The sequence below is a fragment of the Nerophis lumbriciformis genome, linkage group LG20, assembly GCF_033978685.3.
Source record: "Nerophis lumbriciformis linkage group LG20, RoL_Nlum_v2.1, whole genome shotgun sequence".
NCBI lineage: Eukaryota > Metazoa > Chordata > Actinopteri > Syngnathiformes > Syngnathidae > Nerophis > Nerophis lumbriciformis.
Genome location: NC_084567.2, coordinates 28,754,296 through 28,781,906, shown reverse-complemented (window position 1 = coordinate 28,781,906; position 27,611 = coordinate 28,754,296). Strand labels below are relative to the sequence as shown.

Below are 27,611 nucleotides of genomic sequence, written 5' to 3'. Positions count from 1 at the left end.
GTAGTTAGGAAAGGGCATGTTTACCACTGTGTTACATGGCCTTTCCTTTTAACAACACTCAGTAAACGTTTGGGAACTGATGAGACACATTTTTTAAGCTTCTCAGGTGGAATTCTTTCCCATTCTTGCTTGATGTACAGCTTAAGTTGTTCAACAGTCCAGGGGTCTCCGTTGTGGTATTTTAGGCTTCATAAGGCGCCACACATTTTCAATGGGAGACAGGTCTGGACTACAGGCAGGCCAGTCTAGTACCCGCACTCTTTTACTATGAAGCCACATTGATGTAACACGTGGTTTGGCATTATCTTGCTGAAATAAGCAGGGGCGTCCATGGTAACGTTGCTTGGATGGCAACATATGTTGCTCCAAAACCTGTATGTACCTTTCAGCATTAATGGCACCTTCACAGATGTGTAAGTTACCCATGCCTTGGGCAATAATACACCCCCATACCATCACAGATGCTGGATTTTCAACTTTGTGCCTATAACAATCCGGATGATTCTTTTCCTCTTTGGTCCGGAGGACACGACGTCCACAGTTTCCAAAAACAGTTTGAAATGTGGACTCGTCAGACCACAGAACACTTTTCCACTTTGTATCAGTCCATCTTAGATGAGCTCAGGCCCAGCGAAGCCGAATGCGTTTCTGGGTGTTGTTGATAAATGATTTTTGCCTTGCATAGGAGAGTTTTAACTTGCACTTATAGATGTAGCGACCAACTGTAGTTACTGACAGTGGGTTTCTGAAGTGTTCCTGAGCCCATGTGGTGATATCCTTTACACACTGATGTCGCTTGTTGATGCAGTACAGCCTGAGGGATCGAAGGTCACAGGCTTAGCTGCTTACGTGCAGTGATTTCTCCAGATTTTCTGAACCCTTTGATGATATTACGGACCGTAGATGGTGAAATCCCTAAATTCCTTGCAATAGTTGGTTGAGAAAGGTTTTTCTTAAACTGTTCAACAATTTGCTCACGCATTTGTTGACAAAGTGGTGACCCTCGCCCCATCCTTGTTTGTGAATGACTGAGCATTTCGTGGAATCGACTTTTATACCCAATCATGGAACCCACCTGTACCCAATTTGCCTGTTCACCTGTTGGATGTTCCAAATAAGTGTTTGATGAGCATTCCTCAACCTTATCAGTATTTATTGCCACCTTTCCCATCTTCTTTGTCACGTGTTGCTGGCATCAAATTCTAAAGTTAATGATTGTTCGCAAAAAAAAAAATTTTTGTCTATGTAGGTCTTTGACTTTTTTGTGTGTTTGACAGCCAACAATAAGGAGTTTTATGCCACATGCGGCATGTGCCACCATCTAGAATGTTTACATTGCTTGACTCTTCCCCCTTCTTGTTGCTGTTGGTGCAGAGGGGAGTCCAGGATGACATGTGCGAGATAGGCGCTCATTTAGCAGGCGTGGAGGTAGAGTGGAAGGTGGCGTCTGCAGCGGACCCACTGTAGGCGGAGCTGGAGGTGGCGTCTGCAGCGGACCCACTGGAGGTGGAGCTGGAGGTGGCGTCTGCAGCGGACCCACCGGAGGCGGAGCTGACAATGACCCCCGCTGGTGAAGAGGTGGAAATAGCTGTGCATCCCCAGTTGCATAGTTGCCAGAGTAGCCCCCACTTATCCACTACCCACCAGGAAGCGAATTAGAAACGCTCTCCCTGGCAGGAGGAAATAACTGTTTATCGGGCGTGTCAACTGGAGGCACTGGACCAGGAACCAGCAAAGGGTGAAGGGTGGCTTGGAGCAGGGTTGTTGCTCCCTTCCGTTCAGGTTCTCCATAGCGTTCGCGTGGAACAGGAACAGGTGGCTGCCGCACAGTCGGAACAGGAACTGGAACGGGTGGCTGCCGCACAGCCGAAAATGGAACAGGATATGGTGGCTGCTATGCAGCCGGAACAGGAACGGGAGGCTTCCGAACAGCCGGAGCAGGAAGAGTTGGCTGCATGGAATAGAAACACGTGGCGTCAGAGCCTTGATTTTCCAAGGTACAGGAACGGGTGGTGCCAAAGCTTTGATTTGATGAGGTACAGGAACAGGTGGCGCCAAAGTCTTGATTTGGCAAACATACTGGAACAGGTTGCACTAAAACTTTGATTTGGTGAGGAGCAGGAACCGCAGGAAGCTGGGTTCTTGAAGCCAGGGTGTCTTAACAGACAGAGCTTGGGTTTTGGAAAGCTGGGGTGCTGGAACAGGCAGAGCTTGATCTTTAGGAAGCTGCACCGTAGGTGTAGGTGATTTAGTCAATATGTGGTCTGGCTGCTTTAGCCAGAGGAAGAGAGCCCATGCAGGCAGTGTCGTTTTGTTGGTGCGCGGCCACAGCCGCTTGTGCCTCTGTGCTCTAGAGCGCGCTCAAGGAGCCGGTGACGCGCTGTCAGTAGCTTTTGCCTGGGTTGCAATGGCTCGCAGCCAAGGTCATGAAATGTTTGGCAAAGTGAGTAATTGGATTATCGTACTCAACTTCTGGTTGAGTGAAAAACTGCTGCACATTGCCCTGGATTGGTGGAGGAACAAGTGGAGACTGTGCGTCTGGGTGGTATGAACCCGCAGGGGCCGACTCCCGCCTGTGTTGCTGGGCCAAACAGAGTCTATCCAAACCAGATGGCCATCTGGTCCTCCAATTCCTCCGCTATGAGTAGCGCAGAGACTCAGCCTCCATGGGCTCCGAAAGGCTCCTCTAATACTCCTTCAACTTCGTCCCACTGTACCTCTCTGCGATGTCACTTGTTGGCTGGATCATTATGTGACGATTGCTGTGACCCAAAGATTTGGAGACAGTGTGCAGGTAAAGCTATATTTAATAAACAAGAAACGAAAACTAGTGCAGCTGGGAGTGCACCAAACCCCCAAAACTAGTGCAGCAATGGAAGTGCACAAGAAGCTGTGAAACCTAAGTATAAGGAGAGCTTAAGTCTATTTGTAGTGAAGCACAAACACAAGGTACAATTACAATGATCCAGCTCTGACTGAATGACAAGGTTGGCATATATAGAAAGGATTGGCAGCAGGTGAGAGTCCTAATCACCAAACAGGGGCAGGTGCTGTTCCATCCTGACTGTTGCAAGGCAGGGGAAGTGCACAGGAAGTGGAGAAAACAGGGAGGAAGAAGCACTGAGAGTAACTAAACTCATAAACATAGAAAAAATAATACACAAAGTTCGACCTGTCCAGGCAGATCTTGTCACCTTGGCCTGAAATATGTTGAAGATCCCTGCTTTAAAGCACTCAAAGAAAAATGGCTTATTCATGTTTTTATTTACTCATTAATGCCTTGTTTTGTTTTTGTATTTTTCTCTAGGGTAGACCTGGCGATGACGGACTCAAAGGGATTCAGGGGGCACCGGTAAGTCAGAGGTCCCAGTGTTTCCCACAGAATGCCTATCTAGTTTTGGGGGTGGTGGGGATGTGGCAGGGCAGTATCAAGATGGATTAGTCTAATCGGATATGACAAAATATGTATATATATATATATATATATATATATATATATATATATATATATATATATAGGTATATGTATATATATATATATATATATATATAAATAAATATATATATATATATATATATCATACTTGCCAACCCTCCCGATTTTCCCGGGAGACTCCCGGGGCAACCATTCTCCCGAATTTCTCCCGATTTCCACCCGGACAACAATATTGGGGGCATGCCTTACAGGCACTGCCTTTAGTGTCCTCTACAACCTGTCGTCATGTCCGCTTTTCCTCTATACAAACAGCGTGCTGGCCCAGTCACATAATATATGCAGCTTTAACACACACATAAGTGAATGCAATGCATACTTGATTTACAGTCATACAGGTCACACTGAATGACAAACACATTTCGGGAGAACGTCCGCACCGTGACACCACATAAACACAACAGAACAAATACCCAGAACCCCATGCAGCACTAACTCTTCCGGGAGGTCTCAAGGTTGGCAAGTATGATATATATATATATATATCTTTTTTTTTTTATAAGCTAAAAAAAAATGTATACCTATAGTTCAAGACACATTTGTGTTATTAGTATCAACACGTATGTTTTTTGTTACATTATATTAGCTGTAATTGTTGCTGTTTATTTTATTACTACAATGCAACAAAGACTACACTTTTATTTAAATATATTGTTCTGCCCTCCCTAAATGTTGGAATTTAGCTTGGTAGATATGTAAACAGTCTCTTAAATTTAAGATGAAAAAACGTACAACTTGAGATTGTTTTTTGATAGTCTCCACAATTAAGTTACTGTAAAAGTAAGCACACAAAAGAAAGTATAGCAATATGAACATGGAGTGCACATAGTGTACATGTAGGAATCATTTGAAATCAACAATACAGTAAAAAGAAAAAAAGAAATACAACTAGAGATTTCCGATAATGGCTTTTTTGCCGATATTCGATATTCCGATATTGTCCAACTCTTAATTACCGATTCCGATATCAACCGATACTGATATATACAGTCGTGGAATTAACACATTATTATGCCTAATTTTGTTGTGATGCCCTGCTGGATGCATTAAACAATGTAACAAGGTTTTCCAAAATAAATCAACTCAAGTTGTGGAAAAAAATGCCAACATGGCACTGCCATATTTATTATTGAAGTCACGAAGTGCATTATTTTTTTTAACATGCCTCAAAACAGCAGCTTGGAATTTGGGACATGCTCTCCCTGAGAGAGCATGAGGAGGTTGAGGTGGGCGGGGTTGGGAACGGGGGGTTTAGGGAGTAGCGGGGGGTGTATATTGTAGCGGCCCAGAAGAGTTAGTGCTGCAAGGGGTTCTGGGTATTTGTTCTGTTGTGTTCATGTTGTGTTACGGTGCGGATGTTCTCCCGAAATGTGTTTGTCATTCTTGTTTGGTGTGGGTTCACAGTGTGGCGCATACTTGTAACAGTGTTAAAGTTGTTTATACGGCCACCCTCAGTGTGACCTGTATGGCTGTTGACCAAGTATGCTTGCATTCATTTGTGTGTGTGAAAAGCCGTAGATATTATGTGATTGGGCCGGCACGCAAAGGCAGTGCCTTTAAGGTTTATTGGCGCTTTGTACTTCTCGCTACGTCCGTGTACCACTCCGTACAGCGGCGTTTTAAAAAGTCATAAATTGTACTTTTTGAAACCGATACCGATCATTTCCGATATCACATTTTAAAGCATTTATCGGCCGATAATATCAGCAGTCCGATATTATTGGACATCTCTAAATACAACCTTATGAAATGAAGGTATTATGCTGTTACCTAAATGCTAACATGTAATTGATGATCCCATTGACAGGCTAACAAAAATAAACATCAAAACAAAATTTTGATTTTTACAGAAAATTGTTGTACTTTCAGACATATGTTCTGATTCTAACATTTTTACTACGAGGTCAGTCTGCTGCTCTGCACAGTTTACTAATTACAGAAGGCCTCAAACTGTATTTTTTTTGTAAAACATGATTGGCAGGAGATGGCAGCAAATAAATCACTTGGAAGGTGAAGTGTTAACTTCCTGTAATAAAACCTTTGAAAAAAATAACTCACTTTTTGCAAATTAATTTATTTGTGGCCGCCACAATAAACACACATTAATGCATGGGAAACACTGGGTCCTAAATGGGATGCTAAGCAGTGTTAATTTTCTGCGACAGTTTGTCAAAGGGATTTTTAAAATGTTTTATTCTTTATTTAAAATAGAGGTGTTAACTGTTAATTTAATAAATTATATTATTTTTGTAGGGTTTTGCATAACAACCCTCCCAAGCCTGCAAGCTAGTTAAAGAAACGTTAAAACGGTTTTAATACATTTTCACAGATTCAAAATAAAAACAAAATCCCGCAAAATTATCGCAATAATTCTGTAAAAACACAAATTAATCATGCAATTTATTTTGATCGCACATGCTCGTTAAAGGTGGCGGCCGGTTAGGGACGGCGTGGCGCAGTGGAAGAATGGCCGTGCGCGACCCGAGGGTCCCTGGTTCAATCCCCACCTAGTACCAACCTCGTCATGTCCGTTGTGTCCTGAGCAAGACACTTCACCCTTGCTCCTGATGGGTGCTGGTTAGCGCCTTGCATGGCAGCTCCCTCCATCAGTGTGTGAATGTGTGTGTGAATGGGTAAATGTGGAAGTAGTGTCAAAGCGCTTTGAGTACCTTGAAGGTAGAAAAGCGCTATACAAGTACAACCCATTTATTATTTATTTACTATACGCTCAGTGATCAGGTGAATGCAAAAACATGTGCAATGTATGAGGAGACTCTGACTGGTCTGCTCTCTGGCAAAATTCACTTTAGAACAGGGGTGTCAAACTCATTTTAGATCAGGGGCCACATGGAGAAAAATCTACTCCCAAGTGAGCCCGGACTGGTGAAATCACGGCACGATAACTTAAAAATAAAGACAACTTCAGATTGTTTTCTTAGTTTAAAAATAGAACAAGCACATTCTGAAAATGTACAAATCATAATGTTGTTTTTGTTTTTTTCACACTTACATGTTGCAGTTAATATTATTCTATCTTTATTTGTCGAGATTTATACTTTCTGGATAAATTATGTAATAATGTTCATCAGTCAACTCATATGTGTTATTTTTCAATCTATCAAGATAAAAAAAGAATATCATAATCAAATTACAAGATGTTATTTATGTAGTTTGCTCATTTTCCTAGACTGGTGCACTAACATCATGTGGTTTATTTTTTTGTACATATGTAGCATCATCTACAAAGATACAAATAATTGCTATTGCAACATCTAGTGGACACATTTAGAACAGCAGTTTTTTTCATTCAAAAATTTCGGGTCATTTGTATACTTAGCAAACTCATCTCCCAGGCCGGATAAAACCTGTGCGTTTGATACCCCTGCTTTGGAATTAACCCCATCAGTAGTTTAGATAAAACTGATGCCAAGTTTTAAGAATAAAACTTAAAAAAAAATGTTCTTTAATGTCCAAAAATGTTTTGTGTCACATTATTGGGGTCCTTTATTTAAAGTTAATTTACATTATGCAAACAAGCAATTTATTGTGATTAATCGCGATTAATCAAAAATCCAAAGTGCGATTCATCAGATTCAAAATATTCGTTTGACAGCATTTTTTTCTTTGTTTTTTTTTATGGTGTAATGTTCTAATAAAGGAGGTGTTTGTTTTGTCCCTACAATGTGTTGCGTGCTCATAAACAAATGTGCTCGAGGCCATACTTTGAAAACCCCTGGCTAATGATCTGCTGTACATGTTTGAGTTTAACTAATTTTTAAAACCCATAAAAGTACATTTGATCGTCAGAAGAAAATAAAACATAGATTACGGATTAACAAATGGTTTTACTTTATCACACCAAATATATTAACCGCAGTGAAAAATAAACGGGAGGAGCTGGACGAAGTGGCTGGGGAGAGGGAAGTCTGGGCTTCTCTGCTTAGGCTGCTGCCCCCGCAACCCGACCTCGGATAAGCGGAAGAAAATGGATGGATGGATGAATGGAAAAATAAATGAACAGACATACAGAGCAAGATGTCCTGTAAACATGACTGTAGAGGTTGCCCTCTAGTGGGTTCTTCGGACCACCACACACTGCCAGGAGAGTTTTATTTTCATTCAATTGTGCAAGGCTTTTGCTTTCCAGCAATGTCTTTTCTTCCTGCGGCCGCTCAGCAGCACCTCCAACTCCAACACCTGCTGCTATTAAAGGCGACAGGTGATTAGATAACAAGGCCCACCTGGGCCATCTACGCACCTGTCGCTGTCTTCGATTACAGGCCACGCCCCCCTCCACAATGACATTATGTGCAAAAAGTATATTTATCTAGTACTGTTGAAGGTTATTTAGACTCGTCCACAATAACAAATCTGTGTCAATTATTTGAACTAGTTGCAGCCCTACTATAGACACTAGAGATGCGCGGATAGGCAAATATTTCATCCGCAACCGCATCACAAAAGTCGTCATCCACCCGGCACCCGCCCGTTGTTATATATCTAATATAGACGATGCAAGGCATTAGTGAGGTTAGAAAGCGTTTGCCTGTTAAAGAAAGGAGACTGATCCAATGCAGCAGAGACATTCAATGCGTGCCACGCATTAATATCTCTTGGCCACGCATTAGTGGCTAAGAGATATTAATGCGTGATAATATTATTTATCATTATTATAATATTATTGTCATTTCCATTAAGAAAGTGTTGACTATTGTTGCCAATGCCCTCAGATCAGGAGTGCGTTCCTCACACTTTGTGTGCGCAGTTGCAGCAAGCAGAACGAGGCTTTTAAGAAGTCAAAAAAATGTTTTAGAAAGACTAGGCCTATATTTTCGTTAGGTAAAAAAAAATTTCTGAATTTATTTCAATGAATATTAACTTGTTAACATTATAATGCTCAAATAGGGACGAGGGCGGGGTGCACAGTGAAGCAGTGAACAATTTTGCGACAAAGATGAACCTTTATTGATTGATCTGCAGCCATGACAAAATATCAGACAATCTCCATTGTCAACGACAGGCAGGAAAATAAAGAGAAACACATAGCCTATGTTCTAGGCATAGGCATAGGCTCATACGTTTTTAAGTTTAAATAAAAAAAAATAAAAAAAAATGTGCCTCATAAGCCTTAGGCTGTCAATCACGCGCACAAACTTAAATTATACAATAACATATGTATGTCATCCCTATTTAAACAAAAATAAATTAAATAAATAATAATAAATTACCTGCAACTTATTGGCCAAGGCAAATAGCTGAAGGGGGGAAATCAAACCCATCAGACTGCACTTTATCATCAAACTTGAATTATAATGAAAATAGACGGTCGCGACAAACAAAGCAGGCTAAATATCCTTACATTGTCGCCAATCGGAGATGCGCTTCACTTGAAAGCGAGGCCAAATAATTAACACACAGTAGTATATCTCGAATAGAAAAAACCACAATAAACAACGCAATTGCCTTAATTCCTTTGCATTGTAGTGCGCCCAAACAACACGTAACCATCACAATTATTCAGCTGACCGAACTCAATATAGGTTAGACATGGGCTTATTTGGTATAGCCTAGGTAACGTAGACTAATTCGTTTAACATATCCAACCGTATGTCTACTTACTTTTTTTTTTGTTAGCACTACGCAGGAATAAAATGGCATCTACAGTGCCAGGATTCAGACGAGAGCGCCTGGCCTCTAAAATGCGCCCTGCTGCGCTGAAGGAGCGCTCACATGCGGCACTTGTTGCTGGGACGCATAGGATTCTCTTGGCAAGGTGTTGTAGTCGTGGGAATGATTGTCCTTGTTTCCCCCAAAAGGAAAGTAGATTTTCCTCTGCTGATCCGTCGAGATGGAAGTTTGTAGAGGAATAATCCTCTACGTCATCAACAAGCACAGGTGTATCCTCCTCCCATTCTGTGAAGCCAATCCTTTTCTTTTTCGGTGATGCACCATCAGCTCCACCTAAAGGACCGATAAAATCGATAAGTTTTTCGTATGTGGGTAACAACATTTAACTATGTATATATATTTCCGAATTGGTTCAACCGCCACCCGCCCAAATCTATTTAAAATCCATTTTTTTCGTCATGTCACCCGCCCGACCCGCGGATTATCCGCGGACTCCGCGGTTGTGTCCGCAAACCGCGCATCTCTAATAGACACACTTATTGCAAAAGCAGAGATTGAAGGCAGATGTCAAATAGATTTATTTGAACTATAAAAATTTTGCTTTTTTTGTAAGTAATATGTTCAAAACAGAAGATTTGTTGTTAACTTGCAATACCCCTCTGTTTTTCAAGGGTGCTACGGGGCTACCGGGTGATGATGGAGCCACTGGGAAACCTGGACCCAGAGGAAGCAATGGACCTCCTGGACCTCAGGGGCCTCAAGGGCCAACAGGAATCTCAGTGAGTTGTTATTTACCGTCAAGCGATGCTTTTGTTCACACATTATAGATTTATTTGGGATTATTGTTGTTATGTCTCCACAGGGCCTCCAGGGTGCTGCTGGGTTATTAGGAGGAGCAGGAGACAGAGGGGACAAGGTCACCTTCAATAAGATTCAGATTAAAGTCATGTTCAACTATTAAAACCAACTCTCTCTTATTCAGGGTTTAGCTGGCATAGGTGGCGATGCTGGCCCTTTTGGACTAGACGGAAAACAGGTTGGTGTTCATTTCACTTGTGGATTTTTACTGATCTGTGTCATTACTGATGTAATTTCACTACATTCTAATGATGGACGTTTCACATGTCAGGGTCTCCTGGGCCACACAGGCGATGATGGACCACTTGGAGAGAAAGGAGACCTGGTCAGTGCACACAGACACAACATTCCACACTTTTTATTTCACTATATTTCTCCATGTGGCCCGATACTACTTTTTCGATTTCAATACAATACCGATATTATATATATACAGGTAAAAGCCAGTAAATTAGAATATTTTGAAAAACTTGATTTATTTCAGTAATTGCATTCAAAAGGTGTAACTTGTACATTATGTTTATTCATTGCACACAGACTGATGCATTCAAATGTTTATTTCATTTAATTTTGATGATTTGAAGTGGCAACAAATGAAAATCCAAAATTCCGTGTGTGACAAAATTAGAATATTACTTAAGGCTAATACAAAAAAGGGATTTTTAGAAATGTTGGCCAACTGAAAAGTATGAAAATGAAAAATATGAGCATGTACAATACTCAATACTTGGTTGGAGCTCCTTTTGCCTCAATTACTGCGTTAATGCGGCGTGGCATGGAGTCGATGAGTTTCTGGCACTGCTCAGGTGTTATGAGAGCCCAGGTTGCTCTGATAGTGGCCTTCAACTCTTCTGCGTTTTTGGGTCTGGCATTCTGCATCTTCCTTTTCACAATACCCCACAGATTTTCTATGGGGCTAAGGTCAGGGGAGTTGACGGGCCAATTTAGAACAGAAATACCATGGTCCGTAAACCAGGCACGGGTAGATTTTGCGCTGTGTGCAGGCGCCAAGTCCTGTTGGAACTTGAAATCTCCATCTCCATAGAGCAGGTCAGCAGCAGGAAGCATGAAGTGCTCTAAAACTTGCTGGTAGACGGCTGCGTTGACCCTGGATCTCAGGAAACAGAGTGGACCGACACCAGCAGATGACATGGCACCCCAAACCATCACTGATGGTGGAAACTTTACACTAGACTTCAGGCAACGTGGATCCTGTGCCTCTCCTGTCTTCCTCCAGACTCTGGGACCTCGATTTCCAAAGGAAATGCAAAATTTGCATGGTTGGGTGATGGTTTGGGGTGCCATGTCATCTGCTGGTGTCGGCCCACTCTGTTTCCTGAGATCCAGGGTCAACGCAGCCATCTACCAGCAAGTTTTAGAGCACTTCATGCTTCCTGCTGCTGACCTGCTCTATGGAGATGGAGATTTCAAGTTCCAACAGGACTTGGCGCCTGCACACAGCGCAAAATCTACCCGTGCCTGGTTTACGGACCATGGTATTTCTGTTCTAAATTGGCCCGCCAACTCCCCTGACCTTAGCCCCATAGAAAATCTGTGGGGTATTGTGAAAAGGAAGATGCAGAATGCCAGACCCAAAAACGCAGAAGAGTTGAAGGCCACTATCAGAGCAACCTGGGCTCTCATAACACCTGAGCAGTGCCAGAAACTCATCGACTCCATGCCACGCCGCATTAACGCAGTAATTGAGGCAAAAGGAGCTCCAACCAAGTATTGAGTATTGTACATGCTCATATTTTTCATTTTCATACTTTTCAGTTGGCCAACATTTCTAGAAATCCCTTTTTTGTATTAGCCTTAAGTAATATTCTAATTTTGTGACACACGGAATTTTGGATTTTCATTTGTTGCCACTTCAAATCATCAAAATTAAATGAAATAAACATTTGAATGCATCAGTCTGTGTGCAATGAATAAATATAATGTACAAGTTACACCTTTTGTGCAATTACTGAAATAAATCAAGTTTTTCAAAATATTCTAATTTACTGGCTTTTACCTGTGTATATATATATATATATATATATATATATATATATATATATATATATATATATATATATATATATATATATATATATATATATATATATATGTATATATATATACATATATATATATATATATATATATATACATATATCGATATTGGCCTAGAGAATTGACGGATACAGATTAATGCAATAAGGTCAATGGATGGATGGATGATATCAGCATGAATCATAGTACATAGTATTTTATATATTGTAGTGTGGGATTTAAAAAAAAATGTTGGATCAAGTACAGTACTGTAAAAGTTTTTGGAGGACAATGGCAAATGTGTGCTGTCTTTAAATCGAAATGAGTGTGTGGAAGTCGCTTCCTCGCAGTCCCACTGTCAAACACGGCACAGGAGTCCGGCGTGCAGGTTTAACAAGGTTTTTAATGATCGTATGTTTTTATGCAAAGTTTTCTCTCTCAGAACGGGTCTTTTCAGTCACTCTCCAAACTTCCTCTTCCTCCTGCACCCGGCCGCTCACTCTTAAAGACAACAGATGATTATATTAACACGTACCACCTGTGAAATCTAATCACCTGCCAGCTGTGTCTCGCCGTCAGCACATGCCCCGCCCCTGCCCGATGGCGCTTGCCTTCAGCACCACGGACAGCGGCAGTGACTTTTACTCCTACAGGCAGCGCTGGCTTCACCTCCCCCCACAGAGTGGTAATTGGTTTTGGCGAAACCTCGCGTTGACAATAATTCATGAAGTTAAGCTCATGACACAGCAAGTTGAATAATGAAAATATTATTTTTTTTAAACATTCTTATCCTTGCTCATAATATTTTATTGTTATTAGCATAGTTTTTTTTTATTGATTACGTTTTATTTGTTTTTATTGTGTTTTTTTTGTCTAAATTTGATTTTGTGTTTTAGCTGTATCTTGTTGTCTTTGGTAGTTTGAGTGGCTTTCTTTATATGCTAACAATTATTCTGTTCAGTAATCGTTACTGGATAAGGACACTTATCATGTATGTCTAGCTTGTGTGCTATTGTGTTTTTAGATGTTGTGTAGCTTCTAGCTCCTAGTAGCCTACAATGTTCATATTTTGTAAATGACTTGCCTAAAAAACAAGAACAAACCAACCTTGAGTGCTTATTGGAGGACATTTAGATATTAACTAACTGTCCAGCTTGGAACATGTAAACACTCTGCAGGACTGCTTGAATGGGAGATTATATCACATATTTTACATGTAGGGTCATATAATCCCACACTTATTTTTTTGCTCATATTGGACCAATATTCCATATGTATATTGAATCCAGACACCCTTACTATTTATAAAAAGGCGGTGAAGTCCATCCATCGCTTTGTTATACAGTTGGGGAAATTTGATTTGATTTGAGTCCCTGCTGGTTTTGTCAGTGGACACCCTCAAAAGTACATGAACGATCCATAAATAAGTAAATTAGTAATTATTAGTATTTGATTATCGGTACCTATTAACTAACAAGACATTTTATTAGTCCTGCATATATATATATATATATATATATATATATATATATATATATATATATATATATATATATAGTTGTGCTCATAAGTTTACATACCCTGGGAGAATGTATGATTTCTTGGCCATTCTTCAGAGAATATGAATGATAACACAAAAACCTTTCTTCCACTCATGCTTAATGGTTGTGTGAAGCTATTTATTGGCAAACAACTGTTTACTCTTTTTAACTAAAAATGACAAAAGAAAGTACCAAAATGACCCTGATCAAAAGTTTACATACCCCAGTGACTTTGATCTGATAACATGCACAAAAGTTGACACAAACAGGTTTGAATGGCTAATCAAGGTTCTAATCCTCAGAAAGATTGGCTTCATGGTCGAGTCGCCAGAAGAAAGCCATCACTCCAAATTACTCTGTTCCAGAAGTTTTGAGGCTTGCCTCTGTGCTGTTTGGCGTAATGTAAGCGGGATACTTTATGACATTTTTTGCGCAGAAATGGCTTTCTTCTGGCGACTCGACCATGCAGCCCATTTTTCTTCAAGTGCCTCCTTATTGTACATCTTGAAACAGCCACACCACAATTTTTCAGAGAGTCCTGTATTTCAGCTGAAGTCATTTGTGGATTTTTCTTTGCATCTCCAACAATATTCCTGGCAGTTGTGGCTGAAATCTTTGCTGGTCTACCGGAATCCTTCATTTTGCACTTCTTAATCAGCGTTTGAACACTGCTGATTGGCATTCTCAATTCCTTGGATATCTTTTTATACCCCTTTCCTGTTTTATGCAGTTCAATTACCTTTTCTCGCAGATCCTATGACAGTTATTTTGCCTTCCCCATGACTCAGAATCCAGAAACATCCGTGTAGCACTGAATGAAAGATGCAATGGTCTGTCAGAAGCCCAGAAACTCACTGACCTTTTATACACACACATGAATTACAAACAAACATGTCACAGGTGAGGATTGGAACCTTGATTAGCCATTCAAACCTGTTTGTGTCAACTTTTGTGCATGTTATCAGATCAAAGTCACTGGGGTATGTAAACTTTTGATCAGTGTCATTTGGGTACTTTCTTTTGTAATTTTGATTTAAAAAGAGTAAACACTAAATAAACAGTAAATAGCTTCACACAACCATTAAGCATGAGTGGAAGAAAGGTTTTTGTGTTATCATTCATATTCTCTGAAGAATGGCCAAGAAATCATAAATTCTCCCAGGGTATGTAAACTTATGAGCACAACTGTATATATATAAATAAATACATATAAATAAATTTTATATAGTATATATATATGTATGTGTGTGTGTATATATATACATATACATATATATATATATACACATATATATATATATATATATATATATATATATATATATATATATATATATATATATATATATATATATATGTGTATATATATGTATGTATATGTATGTGTATATATATATATATATATATATATATATATATATATATATATATATATATATATATATATATATATACACACACACAAATATATATATATATATATACACACACACACACATATATATATATATATATATGTGTGTATATACATACACAGATGTGTGTGTGTGTGTGTGTGTATATATACAGTATATATTTTGTTTGTGTGTGTGTGTCCACACACAAATAAATAAACCAGCCCCCAGCCAAATTGTTTTAACCCAATGTGGCCCCCAAGTCAAAATGTTTGAGGACGCCTGATATAGACTGTCTTTACGGTGGTTAAACTTTGCTAAAATATTTATTTCAGCAGGGGGATCAACTACTTACTTCCCTGCTACACCACCTATCCTGTGCAAAATTTAGAAGCTTCAGTTCTTCTTTGCTGCTTATTTGTGATAGGGAGATGCCGGGCCTCGTGGAAAACCTGGTCCTTCAGGGTCACTGGGAGAGAGAGGACTTGCTGGACTAAAAGGATTGCAGGGGCCACCAGGACCTCTCGGTCACGAGGTTGGTCTAATAATGACGACGTCGACTTTATGAAAATATGATATATTAGAGATGAGGTTGTTGATATTCTTCCCGTGCAGGGAGATGTCGGCCATCCAGGAGAAGCAGGAGAGCCTGGTTCTAAAGGAAATAAGGTACATGTCCTTCATTGTCCACGTTGTTGAAATGAAGTTTGCAACAATGCACCTGATTGGTGGTTAATGGCAGGGAGTGGTGGGACTTCAAGGGTTCTCTGGTCCTGAGGGAACCTGGGGAGAACTTGGAAAAAATGGAGAAAGAGGAGCAAAGGGAGAAAAAGGCAACATTGGATTAATGGTGAGCCCATTTTTGACTTCACTTTACTGTACAGTAGCCAGTAATTAAGCGTAGGACTTATTCAATTACGATTCAGAGGCTACGATTATCTATGCATCTATATTGCATATTATTATTTCATTAATGTATTATTACATTTCATTATTGACTTATTGATGACCGCTGATGTATGCGGTAACATATTGCATCTTTTCCAGTCGTCGGAAGTGATCGTGCACGGCATAGAATGACGTACAGACGACCAGATATGTGAGCTCTGTAGTTTCCGTGCCTTCTAAAGCAATGACAATTTTCCCCTGTTCACCCTAAGCTCATAGAGTCATATCTACTCATTCATAGCTATGGCTGACAGTGTTGTCACACTGTGAGAATATTATTCCCTCTCCGGATTTTTTAATCTACTCGCTAATATCCTCTTCTTAGCTGGTTACTCTCTGCTGTAACCCGGGTCCTGTTAGACTTCTGTTGAAGTGTACAAAACACTTTTTCTTTTTTTTTGTTTCAATACTTCACATTCAAGGTAGCTTAGCAGTTGGCTTCTCCTCCCCGCCTGCTGTGTTTTTCCTAGTTCCATTCTAGAACCTGTTTTACTCTATTTAAAGGGCTACTGAAACCCACTACGACCGACCACGCAGTCTGATGGTTTATATATCAATGATGAAATCTTAACATTGCAACACATGCCAATACAGCCAGGTTAGCTTACTAAAGTGCAATTTTAAATTTCGCGCGAAATATCCTGCTGAAAACGTCTCGGTATGATGACGCCTGCGCGTGACGTCACGGATTGTAGAGGACATTTTGGGACAGCATGGTGGCCAGCTATTAAGTCGTCTGTTTTCATCGCAAAATTCCACAGTATTCTGGACATCTGTGGTGGTGAATCTTTTGCAATTTGTTCAATGAACAATGGAGACAGCAAAGAAGAAAGCTGTAGGTGGGAAGCGGTGTATTGCGGCAGGTATTGTGCCGGATAACGCACCCCCGCCGTAGAATGCACCCCCTGACTGTTGTGCCGGATAACACAGCCGGTGTTTCATTGTTTACATTCCCGAAAGATGACAGTCAAGCTTAACTATTGGCCTGTGGAGAACTGGGAGAACAGAGACTCATACCAGGAGGACTTTGAGTTGGATACGCAGACGCGGTACTGTGAGTATGCATGCAGCTGCGGCTTCCAAACATTTGATCGCTTGCCCATACGTGCGTGCCGCTATGTGCATGTCACATACGTAACTTTGGGGACTTTGGGGAAATATATGTGCTGTATGAACATTGGGGAGGTGAACGGTACTTTGGGCTGTGGGATTGAGTGTGTTGTGCAGGTGTTTGATTTGTATTGGCAGGTTATATGGACGGGAGGGGGGAGGTGTTTGTTATGCGGGATTAATTTGTGGCATATTAAATATAAGCCTGGTTGTGTTGTGGCTAATAGAGTATATATATGTCTTGTGTTTATTTACTGTTTTAGTCATTCCCAGCTGAATATCAGGTCCCACCCGCCTCTCACAGCATCTTCCCTATCTGAATCGCTCCCACTGCCCTCTAGTCCTTCACTCTCACTTTCCTCATCCACAAATCTTTCATCCCCGCTCAAATTAATGGGGAAATCGTCGCTTTCTCGGTCAGAATCGCTCTCGCTGCTGGTGGCCATGATTGTAAACAATGTGCAGATGTGAGGAGCTCCACAACCTGTGACGTCACGCTACTCGTCAGCTACTTCCGGTACAGGCAAGGCTTTTTTATCAGTGACCAAAAGTTGCAAACTTTATCGTCGATGTTCTCTACTAAATGCTTTCAGCAAAAATATGGCAATATCGCAAAATGATCAAGTATGACACATAGAATGGACCTGCTATCCCCGTTTAAATAAGAAAATCTCATTTCAGTAGGCCTTTAATTTACTCTGTTGACTGTATATTTCCACACATTTTTTGCAAACAATGTCATCTGTCAAATAGGTGGTATATTCTACATAATGTTGCTTTCCTTCTGACAGAGCAACATGGAAAAAACGGAGAATCAAAGTAAGCCTAACCCCAAAAGGACAAATTAGCTTTTTAGTCAGAGCGCATATAAAATTAGAAGAGATAAAGACACATTGATGTGCCTTGGGAACGACTGTAGAAGTGTTTTTATTGTGAATAAATGATATCATGACTGGATGTCCATGAATGCTAAAAATGGTTTAATAAACTTTGTCACCTACAGTTAACAAAGGCCATGAATTCTGTTTCTGTCACCTCAAATAAAATAGGGTGAACCAGGACTGATGGGTGAAGTTGGCCGTGCAGGTCTGACTGGGTTAGAGGTGAGTACGTGTGCGTATACGTGGGTTACGTACTTTCTGGTCTTCAATTAACAACACATTTTATTGTATCAGTTCAAGATGTTGTGTATTTTTTGTATAATTTTAATGATACTAAACTGTATGTTTTCCCTTAGGGAAGTACTGGAACTCCTGGAGCGCAGGGGCCAAAGGGACTTGACGGACAGAAGGTATAAGATTGTTTTCTTAATTTGATCACATTTTGCTTACTAGGGTTGTTGCGGTACTTTACTAATAAAGTACCGCAATACTAATTGATTGAAATCGGTACTATACTGCCTTTGAAAAGTACCAGTACCGGTTCTTTCAAAGTGCATACAAGCAATAAAATCTTGGAGAGGAAAAATGGGAAAAAATGTAAATTCCACTGGTTAATAAAGAGGGTGCGTGATGCGCAATATGGAGGTAATTGGGCTTCAAAACCAACAACAAAGGTGATGCATTAAACAAGAATGCGCTGCGCTTCAAGTGTTGCTTTAAAACACGCCTCGCCAAATGTGGCGATTGGTATTACCACCTTTGCTTCAAGGTAAACATCTAAATAATTAGCATTCAGATCTGCACAAGGAGTTATAAAGAGTGACCGGTGATAATGTAGTTGTTTGTGTTTTTTCCTGCTGTTAGGCTCCGAGGAGCACAGGGCAGACGTTCCTTCCAGGGTGGATGTTTTCGTCGGGTGTAACACCCTTCACTTTACCCGGCAATGGGTCTGCTAAGCTCCGCTTTCTGGTCAGGATTTGAGGCCCTGGATTTGTGACAATCTGGTTGCTTTATTATTAGTTTTGCAGGACACAACCGGACCCATTCATTGTTCTACTGTGCAGTACACAAGCTCTCTCTCTCTCTCTTTACTTGCCCACTCACACACTGCCGTCACTCAGCCAACACATGGCCATTCTCACAAACACACATATGCTACTCTCACAATTTTAACATCATTAAAACATACATTTAAAAACCATACCATAAGTTCTATCACGGCCGGGATTCGAACCCAAGACCTACTTCTTTGCAAAGCAAGTACTAATGACGCTCGCCTCAGAGCCACAGTGTTTGTAGAAAATTTGTGTTTGTATTCTAATCAGAGACAAAGCATGACGTGGCCAGGAATAAAATTGTATATGAAGCGCCTTGTCATTCAATAATTTACCTTTTAATGCGCTTCTTCACGCAAAGTGGGGACCCCACTGATCACGAAGCCCTACGCAAAGCGCGTGTTCTAAATTTAGGGTGGAGCGGCACCTGACTGACACGACAAAGATATTATACCGGCAGCGTTTCACATCAATTTCATTCAGTCGAAACCAACATTAGTTACATCAGTATAATTTATTGTTAACGTTATGTTGACAGCATATTTCGGATCGGGTAATTTTTTAAGTAAAAGCAAACTTCATTGCGTTACGTTGTTGCAGTGACCAAAGATCATATATTGAAAGAGGATGACCCAGCGCATGGTTTTGTACAGCGCACACAAAGTATATTTGCAGTCAGTTATATCACCTTCTTGTTACTTAAAAAAAAATACAGAGGACCTGACCTCGGTGTCCTCAATGGTAGGTACGGCCATAATCGCAAACAGGGAACAGGTGTGCTGGCAAACAAAGTCAAGGTGCTGCATAACCAAAGTAACAGAAAGTGCAACCAAAATAAAAGCACAAGACAGGAACTAAGACACTAAACACAGGAGAAAAAACAACAAACTCATGGTCTGGCGTGAACAGATCGTGACGCAAGTAGTGCAATTCTCTGCACCTGTTTACCAAAATACAGTCTGAAAGAACTTTTGATTAACCTGTTTGCAAGTTTGGGGCAAATAAATGGCATGCATTCAAGTAAAATGCTCCTGGATGACATTCTCAATTTTCCTCTTTTTTCTTAAAGGATTCTCACATGCCTGTAATTTATAAAGGCTCTGTCAAGATTTAAAAGTGTAATAATAGTCACGATAAGAGTGTACTGAGTGCTGCTGGTCCTTGTGCGACCCGTTCAGTCCATTTCTGTCACACTGCCTGGGAATCGAACTTGGGTCAGCTGATCGAGAGACGAGAGCGCTAAACCTACAAGCCAAAAGCCAGAGCTGTCACCTTCTTGTCTGGCTTTCACTGTAAGCTGTTTTACTTTTCCAGGGAGACTCTGGGAGCTTTGGAGAAACTGGACCTACTGGGTTAAGAGGCCCCGTGGTAAACTTATATTATGTTTACATTTGGCTGCAGAGAAACATCTACTTGAATACTTGTAATGTATGTATTTTTTGTAGGGAGTTCCTGGACCGCGGGGTGTCAGAGGAGACACTGGCAAGCTGGGACCCCCTGTAAGTGTCACACTTTGTCAGGAATGTATTATTGTCTTTAATATATGCTTCCAAATGTCTCAGAATTTGTGATAGGGGTGTTCGGATTTAATACCAGCAACAAAGACAAGTGTGGAATTACCCCGGTATTTGTGCTGGCGTATACAATGTCAATCAATCAATTTCCTTTATTTAACCAGGTAAAGACTCATTGAGATTAAAATCTCTTTTTCATGAGCGACCTGACAAACAAAGTTACAATAATGATTACAACAAGACAATGCAACAGAACAACAGCAGCCATACCACAACAGGTCAAAAATAATTTAAAACAATTAAGTAAGAATTCAATTTAAAAGCAAGTGCATTGCCCAAGAGAACTGGTTTCTTGATCTTTTAAAATGGACTTAAACTCCCCCAAAGTGATCCATTCTGGTAGCCTCAGATCTTTTTGGATGTCATTCTATGACCAGGGAGCAGCGTAACTAAAGGCTTTTTTACCAAGTTCTGTGTTGGCTCTAAGAACCAACATGTGGAGGACATCCTGTGTAGGCTGTAAGGACTGGAGTTTCTACACACAAAGGAACACAGATAGCTGGGGACAAGTCCAAGAAGACATTTATATATAAAAAGTATCCATCGAGAAAGTCTTCAGGCAGTTAAAGATGGACAGTTTGCCTTTGCATACAAAGTGCAGTGGTGGACAAGATTTCCACAACCAGTAATAAAACGTAAGGCACAGTGATATACAGTGTCTAGTTTTTTCAAATAAGTTCCAGGTGCATTCATAAAAAGCAAGTCTCCATAATCAAGTAAAGGAATAAAGGTGGATGAGATCAGATGTTTCCTTACTTCTAGGGAAAAACAAGACTTATTTCTGATAAAGAAATACAATTAAATTTTAAGCTTAGAGACAAGCTTTTCTGTGTGTGCTTTAAAAGACAATCTCTCATCAATAATAATTCCTAAGTACTTATTTTCATGATCCGTGGTCTGAATCATGTTTTGTGTTTTTGGTTTGTTTTGGACTCCCTTAGTTCCTGGTTGTGCACCTCCTGAGTTTGTTTAGTCACCATGGTTACGTATTATTTTCACCTGCCCCTGTCATTCGGGAAGCTCACCTGTTTCCAATCAGAGACAATATTTAAGCCTGCTTTTGCCGGTCACTCGTCCTGGCTTCTTTGTTTGCTCCATGCAACTGTTACGTTTTGATATTCCTGGTTCTTGCTTCTGTTTCCTGTGCTAAGTTTTGCCTTAGCTTCCGCGTGCAATCGGCACGCATCCTTTTTGCTTGTTTTCTGTTTGGCTATGATTTATGATAAATAAATCATCTCCAACCTCACGCTGTCGTCCGGAGTAGTCCGTTCTGCATTTCTGGGAGAACGACCCCGTATAAAGATGCGACCTCGCCGTGACACTTATATGTTGTGACCAACTCAAGCTCCACCCTATTTGTAGTCAATATTTTAGGGATCTCCAATGGCAGCCGTTTGCCATTTGAGAAATAACATTACCTTGGATTTGTCTGCATTTAGCACTACCCTAATATGGGTCAGCTGGGACTGAACAACATCAAAAGCAGACTGCAAGAGTTCAAGGGTTTGCACTGCAAAAGGGGACGAACAATATATGACCGCATCATCTGATATTTTATCACAGATTGTTCACGTAAATGGAGAACAACAGCGGTCCTAATATTGAACCCTGTGGTTTTTACATAATGTGACATAATCGCCAATACAAGCAGTCCTGCAGCGTCAGTTAACGTCTATATAAATGTCCTCCAATAAGAACACAAGGTTGCGCTTGTCTTGTAGTCAAGTTATTTACAAAAGGTAAACGTGGGAGGCTATAGGCTAGCCAGCAGCTACACAACAGCTAAGCACACAATAGCACATATCTAGACATATGTAATCAGTTTCCTAAATTGAACAATATTGCATTCTAAAACAGCACATTTGTCAATATAAACTCATATCAAATAATGATAAGTTCATATTACTTACACATACAAAGTCTCCAAAGCTTGTTGGGAAGTTTCCAGTGACAACAAGTGTCCACATCATTCAGCTTACTGCGTCACGAGCTTAATTTAATGAATTAAAAACAATTAGCACTTCCTTTTAACTTAAAGACAGTATAAGTTCCAGACGGTAAATAATAAATAAGTCAGTGTTTTTTCATACCAATCTGTTTTCTGTTTGACTAATTTCACGTGATTAACCTTTTGCTAACATTGCACATTACAAAATAATGAAAGTATGTATGAGCCATACTGATAACATAAATAATAATCATCACAAAGTCAGACAATGAGCTTCTTCCACATAATTGGCATTCACACAATTAGTACTTCCTCTTCTTATTCCACCCTTTTGCTCCACCTTCTTCTCCCACATTTTTAATCCGATTTACTGTCAAAATGTTCAACCTCCTACATTACCCGTAATTACACAATCTCCAAGATTTTTTTGGGGGTATTTTTTTTCAAATGTCAAAATTTCACACATTTCTCAAAAAAATGTCAACATTCAAAAGTCAAAATCTTATTTGGTAATGTTAGTCAATTGTTGGCATGCTAACAAGAGTGCTTTGGTATTGGAGTACCCATTTAAGTTTAATGTTAAAATTATCAATCAAAATGTATTTATATAACCCTTAATCACATGTGCCTCAAAGGCAAAAAAAAAAAAAAAAGACTGCTGTACAGTGTATGAATTGTTTTAAGCACAAAGGAAGTTTTTTATAAGTGTGTATACATATAAATCAATCAATCAAAGTTTATTTTGGATGTTGTTGTGGCTTGTGCAGCCCTTTGAGACACTTGTGATTTAGGGCTATATAAGTAAACTTTGATTGATTGATTGATTGATTGATTGATTGATTGATTGATTGATTTATATGGCACTTAATCACAAGTGTCTCAAAGGGCTGCACAAGCCACAAAGAAAAAATTAATAGCGTCCCTTTTTAACGAAAATTCCCCTGCTACCGAAGGGTCCCAAACGTAATCCCCTGCAATAATCAAGGGAACACTGTTTACACCTTCGAGTCATATATTTTGGTACTTCAGGTATGCTAACTGTTTGAATGATAACATTAAAATGTTAACTATTTTAGCTCATTTTGCAGGTTTACCCCTCAGATTCATATATTTTGTTATTTAACACTATCTGGCTAATGTGCCAACTGTTAGCATTTCAGTTCGGATTTTCAGCATTCAAACACAATTTCTTCTATCAACACACTGCAAAAACTGAAATCTAAGTAAGATTAAATATCTCAAATAAGGGTGATATTTGCTTATTTTCTGTTTGATAAGATAATTCTTCTCACTAAGCAGATTTCATGTTAGAGTGTTTTACTTGTTCTAAGGGTTTTGGTCCTAAATGATCTCAGTAAGATATTACAGCTTGTTGCTGAGATTTGATGACCTATATTGAGTAAAACATGCTTGAAACTAGAATATCAACTGTTGCAAAGCTGTGTCATCAACACTCACAAATATAAAACTACTTTTTTAAAGTAATAATTTCTTACTTCAAGCATGAAAAAAAAAAAAATCATGATTTTGACACAATTGTGTCTCATAATTAAAACAGATGGCAGCCAAATGGACTTTGCTGTTTTATTTTTAATGAAACAATAGAAAATACGTACTCATATAGTAGTGAAGTTGGCACTGTACAGCAAACTGACAGTTAATATTTAAACATTTAACATGTGGCATTTCAAACAATTTTGAACATAAATAGTTCATGCACATTCAGATAAATTCTTAAAAAATTACAATTAAAAAAAATTTGGCTGGGGGATGGGCTGTATATATGCGCACTAAGGGACTAAGGGACGGCGTGGCGCAGTGGAAGAATGGCCGTGCGCGACCCGAGGGTCCCTGGTTCAATCCCCACCTAGTACCAACCTCGTCATGTCCGTTGTGTCCTGAGCAAGACACTTGACCCTTGCTCCTGATGGGTGCTGGTTAGCGCCTTGCATGGCAGCTCCCTCCATCAGTGTGTGAATGTGTGTGTGAATGGGTAAATGTGGAAGTAGTGTCAAAGCGCTTTGAGTACCTTGAAGGTAGAAAAGCGCTATACAAGTACAACCCATTTATCATTTATCATTTAATTGACTGAAAGAGCACGCACTTGGCGCGATGATGTCATGTTATCGATGGAAAAATACATTTTTAGACAATATGATTTGCCTGAGAGGCTAGTAGACCCCGAGAGTAACAACAAGCAGTTGCCTTGTTGCCTTTCCATTAAGAACAATAAATGAGTTTTTATTATAAGTTTGCTGGTTTCAAGAAATGTAATGTCGGGTGCATATCATTATGTCAAGATAATGGCACTAGCATTTACTTCATTTAAGAATATTTTTCAACATATTGAGCAAAAAGGTCTATTTTTTTTCTACCAAGAAAAGTGCACTTGTTATTAGTGAGAATATACTTATTTTAGGTATTTTTGGGTTCATTGAGGTTAGCTAATTTTACCTGTTTTGGAAAGTCTTGACAAACCAAATTTTCTTGTTCTATTGGCAGATAATTTTGCTTAGTTTAAATAAAATACCCAAAATGTTTGTATTTTTTTTATTGTTGTTGAACACTGACTTTTTGCAGTGCATTGCTTTTTCTATTACCAACATATTGAATTAAACCTGATCAATTTTACTTACACCCCACATAGAAGGCTATTTTTTTGTGTTGTATTCAGGGTCTACTCGGACAAGTTGGTCCTAAAGGTCACCAAGGAGCGAAAGGGGGACCAGGACAACAAGGCACGAAAGGAGAGTCAGGAGCTCCAGGCCCTCCAGGGAAAGAGGTACTCTTACTAATAATTCAAATACAATTATGACTATATTAAAAGGGGAACATCACTTTTTTTGGAATGGTGTCTTATCATTCATAATCCTAATGGGAACAAGCACACATATGATTTTCTTTTTTTTATGCATTCTAACTCGTAAATAAACGTCAGTAAGAGTCGGCTAACGATGGTGATAATGGGATAAAGCCATTAAAAACCTCCTTAAACGTTTTATATACACCTTGTGAGTATATATGTAACCCAGCGGACACGTTAGTAATACCATGTAATATTTACATGTTTTGGTCATTTTAAGCATACAGGCGCATCACAACGTTCGCGATTGTCTTCAACAACAACAACTATTACTAATCGTGACATACTTCATTTGGACCCACAAAGACTACTCTGGGACAAATGATAATGCAGAACCTTATATTTTTGAGCCTGCGTATAAGGAGGATTGTCAGGTTCAAACACTGATGACATCTATTAAACAAGACAAGAAGCAAATAATTAAACAGAAAAATAAATAAATTAAATTTGGCTCAAATTGAGGAGAGACGCCTGGACTCTGTACCCTTGTGCAGTGTCTCAGCACGCTCTGCTAAAAGATTGCACGCCTCCTTCTTTTATTTGGACCTTCCCTGACCACATGGCAACAGCTGCTTCCAAATGGACGGGGTCGTAAACAGCCATCGCTTTTGATTACAAAACAGTTCAAAAGAAAAGGTCGGTTCAAAAAAGAGGTCGTAAAAGAGTTCAAAAAGAGGTTCGTAAAAGAGTTCAAAAAAGCGGTGCCTAAAGGGGAGTCAGGCCCTGCTTCCTCTCCGCTTTGTAGTTCTTGGGTCACGACAATATCTTTTTGTTGATTACAATACATGAAAGAAACAGAAACCACTTCATGTTGCTTCCCCCCTACACAGTGGAGTTTTACAAGCCTTCTTCTTGATAGGTTCAAAGACAGCTTTTGGTCTTCTCGCCGGGAACTCATTTCAACACAAAGTTTGTGTGATAACTTAGATACAATTATTCTAACAAGGATGGTGTGAAAGTTTAAATATTCAATAGCTGCTCTGTGATCAAGGCGCTGCTAAAAAGTAGCTTATAATAGCAATGTTTCAAATTTGGGGGGAATTTTGCATTTCATTCACAATCCTTATGTGTCCTGTTTTTAATGCAATATAATTTGTAAAATACAACTTGGCGGCTAATAATGTAGCTAATGAGAGTCATCTCTTCCACCCACAAAGCCCTCTAAAAAACATCCAAAAACCACCAACAGTACTCGGTTTACATGTCGTGGCCTGCACATTAACCAAGTATTAGCAACATTGTTAAAATAAGGTCTTAACACCGAGGAACTACTTTTTGCAGTGCATTGATCACAGAGAGGTAACCAGCCACTTAACTGCTGTATCGCCTCTGCTTTGGTGAAAGTTAGTTCTAGATCAGGTGTCGGCAACTCAAAACGTTGAAAGAGCCATATTGGACCAAAAATACAAAATACAAATCTGTCTGGCACCGCAAAAAGTAAAAAGCCTAGTGTAAGTGTTTATAACGAAGGCAACCAATTAAGTAAGTGTCTCAGAGGGTGAGATAACTCCTGGAAATTACTGGCTTAAAACTGCCAAAGGTAAAGATGAGTGTACCCAAGTTAAAGGAATAGGCAATAAATTATAATGAATTTATTACAATCTTTGCAAGCTGGGTAGCGTTTGCTGTGGTCTGGAACAACATGGCACACAATCAGAAATGCAGCCAATATTACACACAGATAATGTTTCATGGGACATGCAAACATAAATGAAATACACAGAGGACGTAAGTACAGGAAATGAAATGAGCTCAAATATAGTTACATAAAGATGCAACATGTACACGCAGCTAGCCTAAGTAGCATGTTAGCATCGATTATTAGCACTCCACGCAAGTCAATAACATCAACAACGCTCACCGTTGTGCATTCACGCACAGCATAAAAGGTTTGGTGGACAAAATGAGACAAAGGAGTGGCGTAAAACACGTCTTTCTGTGGCAGCGTCGGAGAAAGTTGCACATGTTAACAAACTATGGTGAGTTCAGGGGCAGTCGAAATTAGTACACAAACATTTTAAACAGTGGGCTTTCTAACAATGAGGAGGGTTTGTGTTATGTTTGTCCTCCTACAGAAACATTATTAAAACAGCAAATATATTTTTCCCCCAATCTTTTTCTATTTTTGAAGAAGCTCAAAGAAGCCGCATGCGGCTCGAGAGCCGCGGGTTGCTGACCCCCGTTCTAGATTATAAATCATGCCTCTCACATGTATAGTAAAAGGTTGTGGCCATAAACAGAGAATTTGGTCAACTTTGAAGTTTAATTTAGAACCGAAGAC

At 39.7% G+C, this 27,611-nt stretch overlaps 1 protein-coding gene and 1 long non-coding RNA gene across 2 annotated transcripts in view; both read left to right on the top strand.

Moving 5' to 3' along the window:
• LOC133619714 (uncharacterized) overlaps window positions 1–18,871 on the top strand; it is a 119,613-nt gene extending 100,742 nt beyond the window's left edge. The window contains exons 33-44 of the mRNA XM_061980954.2: window positions 3,308–3,352; window positions 5,747–5,774; window positions 9,793–9,900; window positions 9,984–10,037; window positions 10,104–10,157; window positions 10,251–10,304; window positions 15,379–15,486; window positions 15,567–15,620; window positions 15,694–15,801; window positions 18,059–18,112; window positions 18,247–18,300; window positions 18,755–18,871. Coding sequence (XP_061836938.2) covers window positions 3,308–3,352; window positions 5,747–5,774; window positions 9,793–9,900; window positions 9,984–10,037; window positions 10,104–10,157; window positions 10,251–10,304; window positions 15,379–15,486; window positions 15,567–15,620; window positions 15,694–15,801; window positions 18,059–18,112; window positions 18,247–18,300; window positions 18,755–18,871 — 838 coding nt within the window. The remainder of the gene's footprint in view (window positions 1–3,307; window positions 3,353–5,746; window positions 5,775–9,792; window positions 9,901–9,983; window positions 10,038–10,103; window positions 10,158–10,250; window positions 10,305–15,378; window positions 15,487–15,566; window positions 15,621–15,693; window positions 15,802–18,058; window positions 18,113–18,246; window positions 18,301–18,754) is intronic.
• Window positions 18,872–20,257: 1,386 nt separating this feature from the next.
• LOC133619799 (uncharacterized) lies at window positions 20,258–25,250 on the top strand. Its single transcript, XR_009817464.1, has 3 exons — window positions 20,258–20,313; window positions 20,391–20,444; window positions 25,142–25,250. It is a non-coding gene; the product is annotated as an uncharacterized lncRNA (long non-coding RNA).
• The last annotated feature ends 2,361 nt before the right edge of the window (window positions 25,251–27,611 follow it).